Source organism: Aethalodelphis obliquidens, unplaced genomic scaffold, assembly GCF_003676395.1.
Source record: "Aethalodelphis obliquidens isolate GAN/ISIS:26980383/991018 unplaced genomic scaffold, ASM367639v1 scaffold30, whole genome shotgun sequence".
Taxonomy (NCBI): Eukaryota; Metazoa; Chordata; class Mammalia; order Artiodactyla; family Delphinidae; genus Aethalodelphis; species Aethalodelphis obliquidens.
The window spans coordinates 17153451-17175244 of NW_020837974.1; the positions used below are offsets into that span (position 1 = coordinate 17153451).

The 21794-nt window shown below is 47.4% G+C and overlaps 1 protein-coding gene across 6 annotated transcripts in view; it reads right to left on the reverse strand.

Annotated features, from left to right (window-relative positions):
* The window catches only part of KATNIP (katanin interacting protein), a 193528-nt gene that overhangs the window by 161763 nt on the left and 9971 nt on the right, over positions 1-21794 (reverse strand). For 5 of the 6 annotated variants that reach the window (XM_027126559.1, XM_027126555.1, XM_027126558.1 and 2 more), the window contains exon 2: positions 11617-11678. In XM_027126559.1, the coding sequence (XP_026982360.1) occupies positions 11617-11678 (62 nt within the window). Of the gene's footprint in view, positions 1-11616; positions 11679-14697; positions 14860-21794 lie in introns of those variants that run through there. The other variant, XM_027126560.1, reaches the window with a different exon arrangement.

Genomic DNA, 21794 nt, shown 5'->3' on the forward strand with positions numbered 1-21794 from the left:
ACTGCAATCACACCCTCAGAACAGGCGCCAAGCTGGTGACAAACACAACCTTGGGCGTGCACCAACCCTTGAATGTGCCGTCGAGGGTGGCAGGCAAAGGATGCTATCAGGCTGGGGTCAGGATAAGGGGCCCACTGATGGAGGAGATGGTCTGCTCTAATAAAAATAGCATTTTTATAATGTCTTGATTGGTGTGTTTGTCAAAAGGGGATGACTCCAAGCTGGTGAGGAGGGCTAGGAATAGAAACTGGCTGACAGGGAAGAAGCCAGGCGTGCAGGCTGCAGGAGAGATGGTATTTCATTTGTGCTAATCTATTTTCAGGAGGAAAGGAAGGGATTGGGAGCATCTCTCCCAGCCCCTAAAGTAGCCTGTGTCCTCTCTGAATGTGGGTTCTTAAGAGCAGAACAGCAGCCCACAAATTCCCTTCTCGGCTTCCTGCTTGCTCCTTCCAACCCACAGCCTGCCACTGTGCTTTGCTCGACAACACACATCCCTGTGGCCTCCCTCATGAAAAACCTGCCACAGCTGGCGATTAAGGTGACTTCAGGGAGCAACAGCAGTCTCCACTAAACAAGACAAAAAAAACCCCGAACAGCTTCGGTCTACTCAGACCCAGCCATTTCACTCCTTGGAATCTATCAGAAAGACTCACACAGGTGCCGGAGGAGGAATGTACAAAATGCTAATGCCCTCCATCTGGAAAATGACTAAGTAACCCACAGTCTGTCCATAACATACCGTAACAAGTTTAGAAAAATCTGGGTTTGTTTGTAACACCGAGGATGGATCTTGAAGACACAGTTCAGAGAAGAGAGGCAAATGACAAGTTACGAAAGCACATATGACACGTTCATTACGACACCGTTTTGTTAAAATACATACACTCCCCAAATACCACGTATATTTTATGGATACACTCGAATATGTGGATGTGCAGAGAAAGGTCTGGAAGAATGCATGCCAAGCTTGTGACAACAATTAGTCCAGGAGGGGAAGGCTGGGATGAGGGAGGGTTGGGAATTGGCACAAGGGACTCCAGGCTTATCTAGAGGGTGAAAAATATTTTCTTAAGGAAGCTGTTTTCTTGTATTACTTGCCTAACTAATGACCTCCATCCACCCATTTCCCTTTTCCAAAAAAGTAAGAAAAAAAAAAAAAAAGATCAATGGTTCCAACACTCCAGACAGATGCAGCCTGACATGACTTTTCCCCAGAATTCCAGATTCCCATACCCAGCTGTGGGTTCAATCGAGGTCTTAACAGGGTTTAAGCTGAATTCCTGATCTTCCCCCTAAAACCCGCCCCCACTCTCGTGCCCATCTTAGGAGAAGACCAATCTCTGGTTTTCAGACCAAAACTTAAAGTCCTTCTTGACTCCTCCTCTCTCTCCTCCCCACTCATATCCTGTCCAACCACAGATCCAAGCGACTCCATCTTCACGATGCTTGGGACCTGGCGCCTTCTCTGCTCCTCCACTGCTGCCCGCCCCCAAGTCTGAGCCACTGTCACCTCCACAGAGTTTCTGCAACAGCCCCGACAGGTCTCCCCATCTGCCCTTCCCCACTGTCTGTTTTCCACATACAGACAGGGAGCGTATCCTGCTAAAATCGGGTCCTGGCCCTTTTTCACTGAAAATGCTCCCATGACTCCCCTCTCACTCAGACGGAAGCCCAAGTCCTTACTAACGGCCACAGGGCCCTCCACGACCTGGCCTTTGCCCCTCTCCTCGCCTTCCACCACCCTGCCCCTCATTCCCCCAGTTCGGCCTCCACCCTCGGGCCTCTGGTCTTTGCTGTCTTCTCTGCCCAAAGCTCTCCCCTCTCACCTCCTCTGGTCTCTGCCTGAGGACCTATGTAACATAACAAGCCGCCTAGCAGCCCCCATCCCGCTTCCCTGATTTATTTGTTTCCCTGCTACCCTTTATATTTTGCTCATTTATTTGCTTGGTGTCTGCCTCTAACCACTGGAACACAAGGGTGTGGATTTGTGTCTGTTTTGTTCACCACGAAATCTACAGGCCCCAGGGCAGTGCCTGGCACACAGTACGTACTTGACAAATATTTGCTAAGTGGACGCATGAACCGATTACTCTATGCTGGCCATATGTGGTTTACACATATTATCTCATTAAATCACCACCACCACAACTAACAAAGTAGGTGGTATTACCTCCATTTTACAGTTATAGAAACTGAGGCACAGAGAGTCACCAGCGAAAAAGTGGCAGAGCTGGAATCTGAACCTAGCTTTACTGGGCTCCAAAGTCTGTGCTTATCCTCTTAAGTATCAGTTCCCTCATCAAAGTTGTGTGTGAGTCCTGTGATGGCCAGCACTGAAGCATCTGCCGAGTCACCAAAGAAACAAGCAAACCAACCAACCAACCAAGGGTCTCAGAGCCCTGATCTGGGACATGGTGAGGCATTAGGTGGGTGCTTGAGCTGTGCACGTGCGGACTCTCTTTTGCTGAAATTGCTGAGAGAATTGTAATAATGCCAGGAAAAAAGTAAGAGAAGAGGAAGAAGCCTCTGTCACTCACTCACTTACTACATGTCAGGCACCATTCAGAGTATCCCTGACAACCAGCAGAGGTAGGTGTTGCTCTCATCCCCATTCTACATATGAAGAAACCAAGGCTCAGAGGCAGATAAGCACTTGGGTCAGTGATGAGTCAGGATTCGGCCCCAGGCTATCTGGCTCCAGTGCCTGTGTGGTTCACCCCACTGCACCCCTGCACCGGTGAGCTATCCAGCCTCTATGCTGCCAGTGGCCAGTTTACACTGAGCAGGACCAGAAGCTGCAGAATGGCCACATCTTGGAAGAAGGCAGGGTCAGAAGGACTGAGCCGGAGCGCCTGGATCCAGCCATTCCTGACGTGGTCCACCCCTGAACTTTACAGCTAGGTGAGGCAAAAAAGGATTCCCTGTTTTGCTGACGCTGGTTTGAGGAAGGCTTCTATCACTTGAACAGAGCCTAAGAGACACAGCTTGTGAACCCTAATGAAGTTGAAGTTCACAGGACCATTGGCTCTTATCAGACCCAGAGTAGTCACAGAGGAAACGGAGGCCCGGAGCGGGGAGAGTGAGTGTGCCTACCGTCAGCCACGGTGACTCAGGACTGGAGCCCAGGTGCCCTGGCACTCTTACAGCCCTCGTTCTGCTCCTCCAGAGGTGTCCCCAGACTGAGGAACAATTCTACGGGCGCATTTTCACCCTGGACACATACCTTTCATCAGTAATTTGCAGGAAACTTCTTCCTTTAGATAGTATCATTCTTTTTTCTAATCATATTCTGTATTCTATAAAGTGATTTGGGGGGGCGGTGGAGAGGTGAAGGGAGACTCAGGGCAATTTCATGCCTAAGATCTGAGGATATAGGAAACTTTGATGATGCTCTGGTGAAGGGCACAATGCTTATCCAAAACCGACTCAGGAAGAAGAAGCTGTCAACATTATCTCCTTCTGGTCACAAATTGCAGCTCTCTGATGGGTTTTTTTCCCCGAGTTTAATCTTCTGCTGGGAGCTCAGCTGATACCAGGAAGGTTTTAGACATGTCAATCTCCTCCCTGGCATTTTATCAGAAATTGATTCTCTTTGCTTTTCGAAGCTCAAGTCTTGGCCTTGCTGTTTAACTTGGGTCACAGGCACGGCATCTGTATATACGCTTCCTGCAGCTCCCAGCCTGATTGCAGGGGTCTGGGAGTAGGTGGTGATTCAAGGGCAAGGTAATTCTCACAGGAGGGATTATGTGCTGTTCCGTCACACCGAAGGGCTGAGGAACAATGGCCCAATCCGTGTCCTGCTTTTTTTTTAAGAAAGAGTTCTCATCCACTTCCGACTCGGAAGGGATTAACGAGCCATTTTGCCCTCAATATAATACTTATTATAATACCAGTCCTAAATTACAATACTCAACACTTATCGAGTTCCTAGTAAGTGCCAGGCACTGTTCAAAGTACTTTACACGCATCAGCTCACTGAATCCTTGCCTCACCCCTAGGCTGCAGCTTCTATATTATCCCTACTCTTTTTTTTCTAATTTTTATTTTATTATTTATTTATTTATTTTTGGCTGTGTTGGGTCTTCCTTGTTGTGTGCAGGCTTTCTCTAGTTGTGGCAACCGGGGGCTACTCTTCACTGCAGTGCACGGACTTTTCATTGCGGTGGCTTCTCTTGTGGAGCCCGGGCTCTCGGCGTGCGGGCTTCAGTAGTTGTGGCGCACGGGCTTAGTCACTCCGCGGCATGTGGGATCTTCCTGGACCAGGGCTTGAATCTGTGCCCCCTGCATTGGCAGGTGGATTTTTAACCACTGAGCCACCGGGGATTCCCTATATTATCCCTACTCTTTAGAAGAGGAAGTCAATTCCCAGACAGGTTAGGTATCTTGCCCGAGTGATGGCACGAGCCTAGGAATCCAGGCTGTTTGGTTCCAGGGCTCACTTGGCTACGATGCTTCAAACCCTGCCATGTGACTGCCCTGCCCTGCAGAAATCAGAAGCTGTTCATGTCACCAGGGCCCCCACTTGTCCAAGGTCTCAAAGCAATGGAGACCAAGAGCACAAGAAGCAAAAAAACTGACAACGGTAACTTTGCAACTGGGAACACATTTGGGAGTTGGATGTAAAATGGATTTAGTTCTTCTCTGCCCAGAAATGTGAACTTTTTCCAGAAAAAGTGCAGATTTGGAATGTCAGCTGTCACATCAGACAGGCTCTTGTAATGCAGCACCATCAGCTTACATTGTCTTTTTTTTTCTCCCTTCCTTAAAAAAACTTTTTTTTTAACATTTTAAACAAAGCAGTGGAGATCTGTAAATATGCAAGGGGCAGCTCCTGATTCCCCCAGGAGACTGAAGCTGCAAGAACACTGAGAACTGAAATGAGGAAAGGGGAGGATCTCCAGGCTAGTGGGGTCTGAAGTTTTCAAGAAGAGTCACCAGTCCCACTGGCCTCCTGCAATTGGCCAAGACAGGTGCTTGGAGTTGAGGGCCCGTGAGAGATGGCATTCAGAAATCGAGGTGCTGGACAGGTCCCCAAGTCCTTCTCAGGACAATGCCCTGCTCCCACTCCCTGCTGAGGAAAGCGGGCTGGGGAACTACAGCAGAGGCCACTGAGTGTGGGTGCCTCCGCCAACGGTAGCCACACTTGAATCTGGTCAGAATGCTACCAGGTGTCTTGGAACAAAAAACTCTGCCCACCTCGTGCACTGCTACAAAACAAATCAGAAACACTCATCTAGGGCTTCCCTGGTGGCGCAGTGGTTGAGAGTCCGCCTGCTGATGCAGGGGACACGGGTTCGTGCCCCGGTCCGGTTGTATCCCACATGCCGCGGAGCGGCTGGGCCCGTGAGCCATGGCCGCTGAGCCTGCGCGTCCGGAGCCTGTGCTCCGCAACGGGAGGGGCCGCAACAGTGAAAGGCCCGCGTACCGCAAAACAAAAACAAAAACAAACACTCATCTGAAAAAGCATATCCCCTGTGATCCCTTAATTCTATTTGCAAGAATTAACTTTTGGCTATTCCTGCCCAAGTGTACCGAGATGCCTGCTCTAGAATATTCTTTCCAGTACTCTTATAGTAGCAGAAGACTATTGATAGCCTAGATTAGTCATTAACCGGGAACTACTCATGTATTTATGGACGGGCCCACGATCCTTTATATGTCATTTTTTTAGAAGCAAAACCAGATCTGAACTGACATGAAATTTAAAGTCTTGATTTACCCCACACAGTATGAATATTCTTATTTTCCTACAGATATATTAACATATTTGATTATAGAGTGCTGACCCAGGCCATACTGGGATGGTATTACTTTCTAAATTCTAAAAAAATGAAACACATTTGGCCCCAAAGATTTCATATAAAGGACTGTGTTTCTGTGGATTCACAGTGGAGTACTAGGCAGCCATAAAAAAGAATGGATGAGGGACTTCCCTAGTGGTACCGCAGTTAAGATTCCACACTCCCAATGCAGGGGGCCCGGGTTCAATCCTTGGTTGGGGAACTACATCCCCCATGCCGCAACTAAAGATCCTGTCTGCCACAACTAAGACCCGGCGCAGCCAAATAAATTAAAAAAAAAAAAAAGAATGGATGAGATTTGTGCTACAGAATGTTTTCTAAGACATGTTGTTAAGTGAAAAGAAAAATCCAGAACAATGTGTATTGCATGCTATCACTGTGTTCAAAGGCAGGAGGTAGAGGTAAGGGCAGAGGGGATAGATAGAATATTTCTGGAAGGACACAAGAAATTGATTTCAATGGTTGTCTCTTGGGAGGGCAACCGGGGGGCTAATGTTGAGTACTGTACCCCCTCAATGCCCTTTAGCATTGATTAGCCAGGTTGATTAGACTCTCTGTCTGGCCTCTGAACTGAAAGAAGGAACAGCTGGGAGAGAGGAGCATAAAGGCGACAATGAGGTACAGGGAGGGACCAGAGGGGAGCAGAGGCGTGTCCGTGGTGGCACACGGAGAGGTTGTTGGGATAGCCCCATCCCTGGAGGCACCCTGGATCCTGGCTTCCCTCCTTTGCTGTGTTCCCCTGAGAACCCAGTCTCCTCCTTTGCTTGGCAAGATGAAAGGCATCTCTAGTCCTTGCACCACAAGGCTCTGCTTAATAGCAGGAAGTGTTTGTATGTGTGCACGTGCACGTGTGCACACTTATGCGTGCGTGCAAAGGGAAGGCTTAACATTTTCTAGGTGGTTGAGTTAAATGACTTTTTCAGTCCTTTACAAAGTGAGCTCAACAGAGGAGTGTGCCGTCAGAAGCATTTTGCACAATCTCCAATCAGCTGCGCAAGGAGGCAGTCCATGATCACAGAAGGCCTTCAAAGTGGTTTACAGTGGGGGCCCCAGAGCTAGCCTGCCTGGGGCTTGCTTGACTAGGGGCGCACAGCCAGGAGCCTGGACGGCTGGAATGAGCCTAAAGTCCAGCTGGAGCAAGGGAGACCCCTTCAGTACTAAGTGAAATTGTGCTGCCTTTTCCTTCCAAGGCCGTGACTTGTCTCTCTGTTAAATTCTAGACACTCTAAGGAATGATTACAATTATGTAGCAACCAACACTTATGGAATGTTTACTATGTGCTATGCTAGGCACTTTATTACTGCCTTGACTCTGTATACTGAGTCTCCAAGGTGGGAATTATCAAATCAGGTGTGAGGGGTCAAGAGACTCCTCCAAGGTCACCTGACAAGGATTTGAGACAGAAGCCCATTGTGGGCACTAATTCACAGAGTTGCCTGGGGCCTCCATGCCTCTGTGCAGTAGCAGAACATGTCCCCAGAGCCATGTCTGTGAGCCCCAAGGTGCCATGGCCATCAGTGTGGACCCTAGTGGGGGGGGGGTGATGAATAAAGATTTCTTCCTCCACTGCGGTTTCCTGGTTTTTTTCTTTTCTAACACTGTATAATAAATTTACTTTCTAATGATTTTTGAGTAAACTACAATGACCACGATTTCAAAACCATTAATAATTCATGACCAACGGCCATAAACACTATATAATCTCTTGCTAGAGAAGAAGTGGAGAATACTTTTACCAGCTACTTCAAATGTATATACCGACTTCAAGCCAACCATCAAAGGTACATTTTTTCAGAAATGACTGTAACCCTTCCAAAACCTCGGTTAAAGCCGCCTCTTCCAGGAAGTCTTCTCTCTCTCCTCCAGCACCCGCTGGGGCTTTACCTGGGTCTCCTCATTCTCTGCTATGATCTGTGCCTGTCTGTGTCTGTGACGGGGCTTGAGAACCGAAGCATCCTTGGAGCAGGGCAGGCATGCAGGGCGTGGGGAAGCACTGAGAACCAGGGGTTACTTCATAACCCGTAAAACGCTGCTTCTCATCCATGGCTGCACATCGGAAGCACTTGGGAAGATTAAAAAATTCTGATGCCTGGGTCACACCCCCAGACATTCTGATTTAACTGGTTTGGAAAGAGGCCTGGACATGGGGGTATTTAATAGCTCCCCGGTGATTCTAACGTGCTGCAACATTTGTGAACTGTTGACATCAAGCACCCAGCACAGGGCCTGGCATCATGTGGGTGCTGATACCTGCTTGCTGTTGAGTGGGTGGGGGGTCGGGGGGGACAGGGAGGGTCCCATCAAAAGGGGGACATGTCCTCATCAGAAGCCATTGCCCACTGTTACAGGAATATTCCTTACAGGAATAAGGAAGGACTCAGTGTTGTCATTCTCCATTTTTCCAGAGAAGCCAGAAGTCAGCATTTTCATGTGAAATCTCCTTATCTTTGAATGCAGCTCCTAATTTTTAAAAACTGTAGTAGGGTACGGGCCAAATAAAACACATCTTTGGGCTGAATGTGGCCTGGCAGGCTCACCGAGAACTTCCCATCCTCCCTTTGCTGTGCTGGCCCATGACCATGCAGGATGGTACCCAATCCCCACCCAGGATGGAAACTGCACATCCACCTGCCAAGGTGTGAGCTGGCCCGTATACCCTACCTCCGAAGGAACATGATGAGTGTCCTTGTCTGCCTGTTCTAACCAGCTTGTCTTTTCCTTGCCTTTCGCAAGGACAAAGCTTCCTCTATACCTGGCATCCTGTGTAAGCACAGAGTACCAGGAAGTGCAGATTTCACAGACGACGGAGGGGGGGCGGTGGGGAAGGATGTGGAAAGAGGAGGTGGGTGGAAAGGCATGTTATAATATATCAGGATGAGCATCCTGGCAGCTTGCTATTAGTTTCTTTCTCTTGTTTTTCTAACCAAACGAAAGCCTTGTTAAGAAAGCACTCTCTTTTTCAGAGGGCCTGAAACCATTTTAAACATCTTTCAGGGTTAAACTCAGATGTTGTGATAAACAACCCCACTCTCCCTTTTTCCTCATTCAAGCATTTTTCAGAAGAGTGATCTGAAATGCTCTCGGGTGACTGGAATGACGGGAGTAGCTGGGAAAGCGGCAATTAGGGAAGTCCTGTTGCCAAGGAGAGAGAGGAGGGGAGGGAAAAAGTATCTCTGCTAGTTACCGGCTGCCCTGCTCCGTCATGTTTCCAGAGAATTTCTTAATGTGGATAAATCGGATGCTGTCATTCTGCAACCAAAGGCCTCAGGTTTAAACAATTCATTCCTGGCCTAGGGGGACTGGTCCCCACTCTTGGTTACTTTTTTTAAAAAAATCAATTTAATTTATTTTTAATTTTTATTTACTTTTGGCTACATTGGGTCTTCGTTGCTACGGGCGGTCTTCCTCTAGTTGCAGCAGCGAGCAGGGGCTACTCTTCGTTGTGGTGCACGGGCTTCGCATTGGGATGGCTTCTCTCGTTGCGGAGCACGGGCTCTAGGCACATGGGCTTCAGTAGTTGCAGCATGCGGGCTCAGTAGTGTGACATGCACGCCCTAGAGTGCAGGCTCAGTAGTTGTGGAGCACGGGCTTAGATGCTCCGCAGCATGTGGGATCTTCCCGGATCAGGGATTGAACCCATGTCCCCTGCACTGGCAGGCAGATTCTTAACTACTGCACTGTGAGGGAAGTCCCTCACTCTTGGTTACTTAATCGAGGGAGACCTGGTGCCTGCAGGTCTGCGCTCACTCCCATTGTGGCTCCTCCACCCTGAGGTTTCTGGAAGGACTTTGTGGAGACAAGGACACCTGCTCCTGCCTCCAGAAAAACGCCTCCACCAGAAAGGAGTGGGAAAACCCACCCTGGTTCAGCTTCTAGAGTGTCCACTGGGGCTGACATGGAGGTCTTTGCGGCAGCATACAAGTTCCTAAGTTATCTCCCAGCCCTCATCCCAGGCAGGTCGATTCAAAAGGAGGAAAGCCACACTGGCTCTTCTGGCTACAGCTGAGAAAGGAGGCAACAGGAGACAGGATGAAAGTCACAGCAAAGCACACAAGGCCCTTTGCAAGCCAACCCTGACCTGCCTCCTCAGAGCTGGCTGGGGTGAGGCCAACACCGAGGAAGAAGAGCCATGAGCTGCAGACAGAAGAATCAAGTCTAGTGGCCAGTTTTGAGTCGCTGGACCCAGCTGAGCCAGAGAAATTCCCTTTTGTCTTTGGAATCAGGTCCGTTTACACTCAAGAGTGTGAGTACTTAAGTGTCGACGAATTTCAGGATTGGTTGATATTGATGATGAGCAAGAAGCCTTCACACTCCTGCTCCCATCAGCCGCTAAGTAAGACTCAAATGTAACCTCCCACAAGCTTGGGTCCTGATTGAAGGGCCCTTCAGTAATTCATGGGTCCTAACTGCCACTTCCCACCTCAGGCTCAATGATCTTGCAGCTTTCCTTATTCATATATCTCTGCCTTTGTATACTTATTTTTTAAATGTATTTATTTATTTATTTTTGGCTGAGTTGGGTCTCCGTTGCTGCGCGCAGGCTTTCTCTAGTCGCGGCGAGCAGGGGCTACTCTTTGTTGCGGTGCGTGGGCTTCTCATTGTGGTGGCTTCTCTTGTTGTGGAGCACGGGCTCTAGGTGCGCAGGCTTCAGTAGTTGTGGCACATGGGCTCAGTAGTTGTGGCTCGCGTCTAGAGCGCAGGCTCAGTAGTTGTGGTGCAGAGGCTTAGTTGCTCCGCGGCATGTGGGATCTTCACGGACCAGGGCTCGAACCCATGTCCCCTGCATTGGCAGGGGGATTCTTAACCACTGTGCAACCAGGGAAGTCCCATCTCTCTGCCTTTGACCATGCTATTTACTTGGCCTGGAAAACTACTCACCCTCAAGAGTTGGTCTTTACATCCGCTTTTCTGCAAAGCCTTTCTTGATACTACTGGCAGAGGCAGGTGATCCTTTTTCCGTATTGAAATCCCACTCTTTGTCCTTCTCTCCCTGTACTGGCACTCTCACACTGTATTGTAATGATCTCATTGCACATCCCTTCCAACTACGCTGTGCACACCCTGAGGCAAGGACTGTCTCTCATCCATCCCTTAGTCCTGGCCCTGGTGCCCAGCACAGCGCAGGTGGGCTCAGTGCGGTAAATTTCAAAAATTTCAAGAATGGTAAATTTCAAGAATGTGGTATATTTCAATATTGTGTAGCTCTTCCCATTAAGAGGTGAGGCCTATTCCCCCACCCCTTGAACCTGCATTGACCTTGTGATTTGCTTTAAAGGACAGAAAGTGGCAGAAGTGACACCATGCCAGTGCTAAGCCTAGAGCTCAGGAGCTCCTGCGTCTTCCAATCTCATGCTCTTGAACCCCTGAGCCCCCATGTGAACAAACCTGGCTGGCTTGATGGAGGATGGGAGAACATCGGAGGAGAACTAAAGCACCCTAACTGATGTTCAGGCAGCCCCAGGGCAACACCTCTGTTAACTGCAGATGCATAAGTGAGCCCAGCTGAGGTCAGCAGAGCCTGGCCCATCAGCAGAACTGCCTGGGGAAGCTGAGCCCAGATGGCTGACCCTCAGAATCATGAACTAAATCTGTGGTTGTTTTGAGTCACTAAAATCTGGGTGACTTGTTACACAGCCAAAGCTAACTGATACATTCGGTAAGAGATTATTACTATAAGTGACACTGGGTTGATAACTCCAGTTGAGAATGAGAGAAGAGAATAGGAGATCCAGGGATACTTAATCACCAGCCCACTCCCTCAGGTCTCTTTAAATAGAGTTGCCTCCCACCTGCCCTCCCCAGCGACTCATTTACCTCCTTTTTCTCCCGAGAACAGGACCGGCTTCTCTCAGCCTTCTTCAGAGTCTGACCTGTAGCTGTTCAGAAACAGAAACAGAGATTAAGGCTGTTTTAAAACAGCCAGTTTATCACCACAAAAGCTTTTTATTTGCAAACCTAATAGATGGGACCAATCACAATCAAGTGATTTTAAGAAAATGTAGCCTATTATGATAATGGGAAAATGGCATACTCTTGAAATAGACCAACAGCAATGAAATGGTAATTCACACACTCATATTATTTGACTATAATGAACAAAGCCTCCACTCTTTAATCTGGAACGTTATCTGCACTCTGCAAGGGCTGACAGACTAGTTTTTCCCAGTCGGATTACATTTTTATTAAATTGAAGTTATATAAAATGCCTTCCACTGTGCACATACACATAACCTTTGATGAGTGTGTGCCAATACACTGCACCAAACCCCCAAACTCGCCGCATAGGTGCTGGTGCAGATGTGAATTAGCAGTAATCACCTGCATTTCACATAATGGGGCAATTTCAGAGAGAATTGTTGCTTTTCTCGGAAAACTGGAAAACTAACATTGAAGTTATGCACACATTTCACAGATGGACATCAGAAGGTTTAAATATGCTGTTCCAAGTGCAGTTTTTACAACTTCGATGGAAGTGTCCATTATAAAAGGAATCCTTGGTGGGAAATTAATGGATCGCCTTGGTTTTAAAACATAAGATGCGAGCCTCACTGCACGTTGCCAGTGTGTCTCCCAAATTGTCCAGCTTCACTCTCAGGTGGCTATTTTCTAGAGTGCCACAACCATATGTCCCATTAGCCAGGAGCACTCTGAAGGCAGCAACAAAAAGGCTTAGTGATGACTTATTGAGAGGCGAGAGATGGGGACCGAATCTGAGTGGAAAGACACTTGTCTTTGGATGCGGTCACTTGCAGAGGGGCTCACAGATAGTGATAAAGCTCAGGTCAAGGGATGATGCTCTTTCCAAAAATGTGAGAATAAGGGAAAGCGCAAAGGTCCAAAGACGAACTTCTGGCACTGGCCAAACTTGGGGCCAATACATAAGAGGATGTAGAAAAGAGGCAGCTGTTTATAGGAGACCCCGGGATGTACAGTATCATGGTATGGTAGACATCTTTGGGGGTATCTGCTCAGCTCATAATGACACCCTAGACTTCTCCCTTCTCTCTTTTCTTCCTCCGCATCACCACAGTGGGGTCCTGTGGCAGCCATGACTGTACATGACCCCATACCCTGAACTTCATATGCTGCACTGGGTATGGGCACTTGACCCAGTTGCAGCCAATCAGAATCCCAGCCCCTAACACTGAAATTGATTCTGAGAGAGAGGATAGAGGGCCGGAGCAGGGCTACCTCCGTGTGTGAGCAGCCACCAGCCACTGGCCTTGGGGACAGACTAACACAGAACGCCAAGACAGAATGAACAGATCTGAAACCAACTGCATGCTTGCCTTTGTGTTCCACAGACACCCACTTAGATTAGGTTCTCTGTGTGTCTGTTGCCTCTTTTTTTTGCCTTAAGACAAAGAAGCTAGGGTTTAAAGATGAAAAAGAACCCAGGAAAAGATACCACTGTAATGGGGGATGTCGATAGTGGGGGAGGTTTTATATACGTGGACAGGGGGTATATGAGAACTCTCTGTACTTTCCACTCAATTTCGCTATGAACCTAAATCTGCTCCATAAAATAAAGTTTATTAACTAAAAAAAAAAAAAGCCCAGGATTTAGGGATCAGGTGATCTGGGTTGTTGTCAATCTTATCGTGACCTCCTGATCCCTGATGCTCTAGGGCAGGAGCTTGGGTGGACAGCTCCCCCAAACCCTCATCCACACCTGCTCTGGCTGTCAGTCAAGGCCTCAGGGTAGGCCCTAAGGTCGACCAGAGAGGATGACATACCAGGTAGTAGGCCACGCAATGCAGAGCCAGGAGCTGGGAGGTGGGTCTGGAGCTGGAAGGGCGCAGAGCAGACTGGAGGGCAGGAATGCTGTGCTGACAGGCCAGGGTGCTCTAGCAGCAAAAGCAGTGTTGAGGCAAGTAAGATGTCAGCAGAGCCAAGAAAAGCCCAGAGCAAGGGTAGGGAGCGGGAGGGAAACAGTGCTAGTTCGGGGGTGAACACGGCAGACCCCAGGGTCCGGCTGAGGCCCTTCCTGTTCTGGTCAGACTCATGCCTGGGGATCCAGTCCAGTGGATCGCTGACCAGTTATGAGATCTTAGATAACTCACGAGACCCAACAGGTTCTCTATGGGCCATATTTTCTTCCTATTTGTTTAAAATGAGGATTAGACTGAATCACCTCTGGGTTTGCTTTCCATCTCTAAAGTTCTTTTATACTAATAAAGAACAGTAAAAAAAAAAAGGATTCAGGTGAGCCATAAAAAGAAAATATTAATACAAAGAACAGAGAGCTTAACCACCGAAATTTGCAAGCAAATCTCTCTACTGGAGTTAATTAGAAGCTCCTTTATTCATTAAATTGGAAAATAATTTGCTTATTTTCCAATGAAGATAATTCACTCTAATTATGCACATTTGTTATCGAATGCCTCTGTCCTCGCCCCACCGAGCCCCTCTCTCCTCCAGGTAGCTCGACGTGGAGACGACTCCTTCTCCCCAAGGACAGAAGGGACCAGGTTACACTGTGCCTGTCTACTGCACTTAGCTTCTCTGAGTAGCTAGCTTCCTACCTAGATCTCATTTTATCCTCACAGCGACTTAGGGAGGGGTGAGAAGGTGACATTAATATCAATATATGCTGCTTGCAAAATTAAGGGGGTGTTCCTCTGCATTTTGCAAGGTGACCTGCCAGCTTCAGCCAGGAAACAATAAATAAGGCCACATGTAAATACCACGTGTACACCTCACTTTAGAAAACAGATGTGTGCCTGGGGAAAAGAAAAAGGGACTGCATGGAATTGTCGTAAATATAATACCGGTCTCCCGCTTAGGATTTCAGAGAGATTTTATCTGCACTTGGGATTAATTTTCAGTGGTTAGAAGATTCTGACACTTTCGTTTTACTTTGCTCTGGATGCAGATAATAATATTCATCACTACCATTTAGAGGGAAGTTGTGTCTTCCTTGGATGTTAGCTTCTGAAGTCCTCAGGCATGGGAAAATCAGTGTCAAAATTCCCCTTGGGGGGAAAAAAAAATTCCCCTTGAAAAAGAGCCTTAAACCTCCTGTAAAGTACAGCCTCCAGGACACAGATTTTATATCCACTGTTGTTGACTAATGTGCATGTGTAATATCTGGTGCATTTGGAAATGCATGGTACATGGTAAAATACACATGCAAAATATAATTTTATGGTATTTCTAATTAAGCTATTGATATTGTAATTATTCCCTCTGTTTTTCATCTTGGGGTAGGAGAAGAGGGCGGGGGCGGGGATGGTGGCAAGAACCAGGCACTGAGCTCCTGAAGCTTAAACCCTTAGTTGATATAGCTCCACTGTACCAGACACCTGCTATGGTCCAGGTTCTATGCACAGGCTTCATCTCCTGCATCCTCACAGACTCTCCTTTAGATCAGGGGTCAATAAACTTTTTCTGTAAAGGCCCAGAGAGTAGATATTTTTTTAGTTTATAGACCATAAAGTCATGAGGTTATAAGGTCTCTGGTGCAACTACTCAACTCTGCCACTGGAGCGTGAAAACAGCCATAGACAACATGTAAACAAATGGGTGTGGCTGTGTTCCAATAAAACTTTATTCACAAAAACAGGCAGCAAGCCAGATATGGTGCCCAGGCTGTAGTTTGCTGACTCTTGTTTCAGGTGGACAGAGCTATTCCCATTAGAACAAGCCAATGAAGAAATGAGAAACAAACTGAGGGTGAGTGATTGAGCTGCTCACTCAAGGCCAGAGAAGGGTAGCTTGTAGGTGGTCAGGCTCAGTGTGCTCCCAATGGCCATCATCACCAGCACCAGCACCAGCGCCAGCATCACTATCACCAGCGTCACTATCATCATCATCATTACCATATGAGCTCACCTTAGTCAGTGTTTCTCATGTGCCAGGCACTGAGCTCCAAGCTAAGTACATGAACCAACTCATGTACTCTTATTTTTTTTAATTAATTAATTATTTCATTTTTTGGCTGCGTTGGGTCTTCGTTGCTGCACACGGGCTTTCTCTAGTTACGGCGAGAGGGGGCTACTCTTCGTTGCGGTGCGCGGGCTTCTCATTGTCGTGGCTTCTCTTGTTGCCGAGTATGGGCTCTAGGCACGCAGGCTTCAGTAGTTGTGGCATGTGGGCTCAGTAGTTGTGGCTTGCAGGCTCTTGAGCACAGGCTCAGTATTTGGGGCACACGGGCTTAGCTGCTCCGCGGCATGTGGGATCTTCCCGGGCCAGGGCTCGAACCCGTGTCCCTTGCACTGGCAGGCAGATTCTTAACCACTGCGCCACCAGGGAAGTCCCTCATGTACTCTTTATAGCTACTTTATGAAATAGGTACTATTATTATCCCACTTGTCCAAGGTGGGCACGGAGACCCAAAGAGGTTAGGAAACTTGCCTAATATCACACAGCTAGCGAGTATAGGAGCCTGGATTTGAATCGGGGTAGTTTGGCTTCAGAGCCTGCACTCCTAAACACTAGAATACACTGCCCCTCGGTCAGGTTAAAGACAAGTCTGAGAAGGCCAGCATGTGCCAGAGAGGGAGTCTGACTTAAGGATTTCTTTCTGTGATGCAGCTTTTTAATGTACTTTGGACTCCTAGAGTAATTAATAAGGGGATTAGAACAAAATGATTCCCCAAGGGTCAAGGAAGATGGAGTTCCCCATTAGCCAGAGAACTGCCATTAAGCGCCAGATGTGGAAAGGCAGGTTGGCATCAGACACTCACGCCCATCCACTCAGGTACAATGCTCAGCCTTGGCAAGCAGGGCTGGGCTTTGGAGAATAAAGGCAACTCAGCGGAAATCCAAGACCACACAGGGACCTCCCCATCGAAAAGGAGTTTTAAATGAAGAACTTGTTTCTCCCAACTGGGGTGATGGTGCTTCTACTAGGTTACTAAAACGAGCTTATTTCTCCTGCAGTCCAAATATAAGGGCTCACCCTGTTCTCATTTTATATATCTATGTAATTTAATTCAAATGGCAAATATCCCAGAGATGCCACTTAATCTTACCCATTGGATTGGCAAAATTCCAGAGGTTTGACAATACACTGTTGGCAAGATCTTGGAAGCAGGCATTTTCGAGCACTGCTGGGAGAAATATAAAATGATACAGGCTCTGTGGAGGGGATCTTGGCAATATCTTCAAAAAGGCTTTTGGCAGTATCCCTTTAAGCTAGCAATATCACTTCTAGGGATCTACCGGGAAGAAATAGCTCCACAAATAGGAAACAAATGCATGCACAAGGTATTCACTGCATCATAATTTGCAATGGAAAATATTAGAAGTGACCTATAAGTCTATCACAGTGGGGACTGGCTGAATAAATATGGCGGGTCCACACAATGGAAATGGAATACTGGGTGAAAGAATGGCAAGCTGGTAATATGACCATATGTTAAATGAACTCAAGGGGGAGATAGTTGATGTAGTATGCAATTTTTTTTCTATGAAAGAGGGAAAATAAGAATATATGTTCCTGGGACTTCCCTGGTGGTGCAGTGGTTAAGAATCCGCCCGCCAATGCAGGGGTCATGGGTTCGATCCCTGGTCCGTGGAAGATCCCACATGCCGCAGAGCAACTAAGCCCATGCGCCACAACTACTGAGCCTGTGCTCTAGAGCCTGTGAGCCACAACTACTGAGCCCATGCACCTACAGCCCGTGCTCTGCAACAAGAGAAGCCACCGCAATGAGAAGCCCGCGCCACAACAAAGAGTAGCCCCCAGCTGCTGCAACTAGAGAAAGCCTGCGCGCAGCAACAAAGACCAGATGCAATCAAAAATAAATAAAATAAATTTTTTTAAAAACAAAAAACACCTATAAAAAGATTTCTCTAAAAAAAATGGTACAAATGAACTTATATATAAAGAAAAGAATATATGCTCGTATTGGTTCTGTTTGTACAAAGAACCACCTGGAAGGCACATGCCCAAGAGCGACTTCTCAATGTAAACTTTTTATATTGTTTTTATTTTTGAATGATTTAGTTGGAACTTCTTCCTACTCAAGAAACTAAAATAAACTTAAAACATTAAATGTGGGGCTTCCCTGGTGGCGCAGTGGTTGAGAGTCCGCCTGCCGATGCAGGGAACATGGGTTCGTGCCCCGGTCCGGGAAGATCCCACATGCCGCGCGGAGCGGCTGGGCGCCTGAGCCATGGCCGCTGGGCCTGAGCGTCCGGAGCCTGTGCCCTTCAACGGGAGAGGCCGCGGCAGTGAGAGGCCCGTGTACCGCAAAAAAAAAAAACATTAAATGTCCAAAAGGGCTAGTTCAGATTTTTTAAAAATATAGTGAGAAACGCTGTGGACACTCCCACCTAAGGTCCAAGGGTGTGGTCTGCGGAGGGAGACAAGGTAGCCGCCATGGACCTCGGGACACCGAAGCATGCTCGAAAGGACACAGTATTTTCGGAGGACAAGCTGCCTTCTTTTAAGAGATCAGTCTGTAATGTGTGAGAGTTAAGAATGAAATGATGACAAAATATGGTTTCTGGACATTGAAACAACAGTTTCTGAGCTAACCCAGTAGGCTGGTGGTGACCTGCTCGTTTACTTGAGGGCTAAGTTTTTTTTTTTATGAAACATCTAGACAAGATGAGAAAGGAAAAAGAGAAAAAGAAAAAAAAGGAAAGGAAGATTGAGACCTGTCCAGATGGCTTGTCTGGAACTCGTGGTTTCCTAGTGTTTACCAGGCATGGTCAGGTTCCTCCCCAGGTGATAGTTCTTGGGATTCCCTCACTAGCATATGCAACAACAAAGCCGGGAGGCTCAGAGGAGCAGAGTAACTTGCCCAAGGTGACAGAGCAATGAAGAGAAAGAACTGGGGTTAAGAAGCCATCAGCTAGCTGCTAATCCCGTGTTCACTACATCCTGTGGCCCACCTGCCTGCACACCTTCTTCACCTCCAGGAATGCCAGAGCTCCAGCCCCACTGGCCTTTCTACGCCACGCCACACCCACCTTCAGCCCCATCCCAGCCTCCTGAACCTACAGCCTCTGCAGAGACGCGTGTGGCAGGGTGGGGACAGGGCAGTCTGGCAAGCACCTGCCCAGCCTAAAGAGGAAGCAGTATTTGTCTCCAGCTGCAGGTTTCCAGGCAGGAACGCGGGCTCAGTTTTGTTGGGTGAGATTTTTCTAGAGAAGTCCAGTTGTATGAGAAAGCTTCTAATCTTTAAATGTTGACAAGTAATTAAAATTTTTTTAGAGCTCTGGACAGGCCCAACAAAAGAGGCCTCTAGTTTCCAACCTAGTAGACAACTAGGCAGAAGATGGGAAAATCTCCCACTCCTCCTGTTATTTCCTTATCTCAATGCCATGGACCCTTTTTGGGGAGGGGGAAGGGAGACCTCTTTAAGGAAATATCATCATTAGAACAGAATCTATTAGACAAAAAGCATGACTGTTTGGGAGCCAAGTAAACAAACACTGGCTCTGAGACACATTTTTCTCTTCAAATACTCCATGTGCACCTCCAGGCTGGTTCTGGGCCTTTAAGTTACATCCTGTCTTCTGAAAGCCCGAAACAATATCCCTGTCACTCTTCCTTTGCATTTTCTGTACAACTCAAATTCCCAGGGCCCAGTTTACTGCCAAATTACCTGAGATAAACAAGTCATGCTAAGACTCTCTTTTCCTTTCCAAACCTAAACAGCAGCTGGCAGCTAGAAATGGTTATTTATAACCTGCACACCGTTCCGCGCATTTGCTTGGTTTAGAAATGCTTAGCCGTGCATTCTTCAGCCAGCTTCATAATCAGATGAGAGCCTGGGGACGATGCTGTGCGGTGGCTGAGAGGCTAGGCTCTGGGTCAGCCTGTCTCGCTCTGCCACTAATTACCTGTTTGGGAATCCTAAGAGTTCCAATTCCATTTTTAGGGTTAAGATAGTACAAGAGAAACACTTAGAACACTGCCCTGCACATAGTAGGTACTTTGCAGTTTCCTTCCACAGAAACAGCTGTTTGTGGATCTGAGGGAGTTCCGCTGAACTCTGCTGCCCAAACATATCCTGAATCTGCTCCTTCCTCTCTGTCACCCCTTTGTGTGCCCTGTCATCTTTCCAATAGCCACCTGGTAGGTCTCCACCCTCCACTATTGCTGGCTTTTCCCACCGCAGCCATCGAAAAATAAGGCCATAAGTCCAAGTGATGACACCTGCCTGGCTGACCATCCGCTGGTGTATTTCACTTTGTACATTTCCCTTTTCCCTCCCTCACATTCACACCTCTGCAGCCCCCAGTATTTCTTCTGCTCCTTGGACTCAGGATCCATTCCTGCCTCCGGGCCTTTGTCCTCATCCCCCTAGGTCTTCTCATGCTGGCTCCTTCTCATCAATCAGATCTCAGCTTAAAGGGACCCACTTGCTCAGAGTGGGCTAGCCCCCAAACCTCCCTACTTTAATCTTCTGCATAGCACTTATCTGATCTTTATTTGCTGATGTAGTCTGCCTGCCTCACTAGATATTAGCTTTGTGAAATCAGAGGCTGCTTGTCTGGCTTTTTTATCACTGAATTTCCCACACCTGGAACGGTGCCTGAAATGGAGTAGGCGTCTGTAGACATTTCTGAAATTGATGAATGAGTGAATGACCAAATTTCTGAATGGACAATGCTGGAAGGGCAGGAGGCATGATTATGAACTGCTGTAAAGACTTCATCTTCTCTTGCAATGTGCTTTCCTGACCCTTTCCCCCTGCTCTTTCTGGGATGGTGAAATGAAATATGACAAAGTAAGTTTAATACACCATTGGAGCGCACAGCAACGAAGACCCAACAGAGCCAAAAAGAAATTAAGTTAAAAAAAAATACACCATTGGAGATAATTGGAAAATATTGATTTTTTTCATTTGAAAGAGTGAAGATAAGTAAATGCCACACATCTGTAATCTAATCAGTGGTCTACGTGATGACACGCTTCCCAGGCTAAAATGGACTTTGATCTACCTCTGTATCCATCATACAAGCTCCCAAACGCACTCCCACTCCAAACCCCACCCAGCCCTCTCCTCCCATATCCCAGCTCCCCATAGAACACAAGTGAGGACACTGACCGCATTTGTGGAAATATGTGTATGTGTGTGTATATCCAAATTCAAGTATCTTTTGAGTATTTTCATCCCCCTCCAAAAAATGATCAGCCAAACAATCTTGGAAAACATGAGACTGGTTCGTGAGAGCTCCGGAACCCTAAGGAAAAAGATGCATTTGTTCCTCTGATAGTTAATTGTTACTGAGAGCCTAGTAAGTGCTGGGCACCATTCTAAGGGCTTTAGATAGATGAATTCACTTGGTTCTCAGAGCAGCCCTATGGGAAGGTCCTACCGTTACCGAGTCCAAGCTCGCTCTGCTCGCCGCACAACAGGCCAATGAGTTGGACACGAGGTGTTGAGGCAAGGGGTATGACTTTATAAGGAAAGCCAGCAGACCAAGAAAATGACAGACTAATGTCTCAAAATAACCATCGTATGGGGTCTGGATGCCAGTTTATTTTATAGAATCAGAGAGGGAAGTAAAGTAAAAAGGCATAATAGAGAGGGAGAGGTGGTGAGGAAGTAAAGTAAAAAGGGCCATCAGTCTTGCAAAACATCTCCTGGAATGGCCAGCTTTGGTGAGGGGATGTGTTAATTTCAGCCATTCACAGGTGGGCAGGGTCAGATTGTCTCCCTGTGAGCTGAACAAAGGCACTTTAGTTCAACTTTCAGGCAGAGGGGCAGGGTTCCCTGAGTCGGGCCATTGTGTATGATTATAACAAAAGCAACGAAAAGCAAAGGTTAAAGTCAAAGAAACATCAACATGGAGTCCGATTTAGCTCTTCCCAGTTACACTCTATTAATCTCCGTTTTACAATTTAAGAGTCTAGGTACTGAGATGAAGTAACTAACGCCCCTCCCCCAGCCGGGATCACGTGGCTGGGAAGAGGAGTCGCCAGAAATCGAAGGCCTTTTTTTTTTTTTTCTTTTGCGGTACGCGGGCCTCTCACTGCTGTGGCCTCTCCTGTTGCGAGCACAGGCTCCGGACACGCAGGCTCAGCG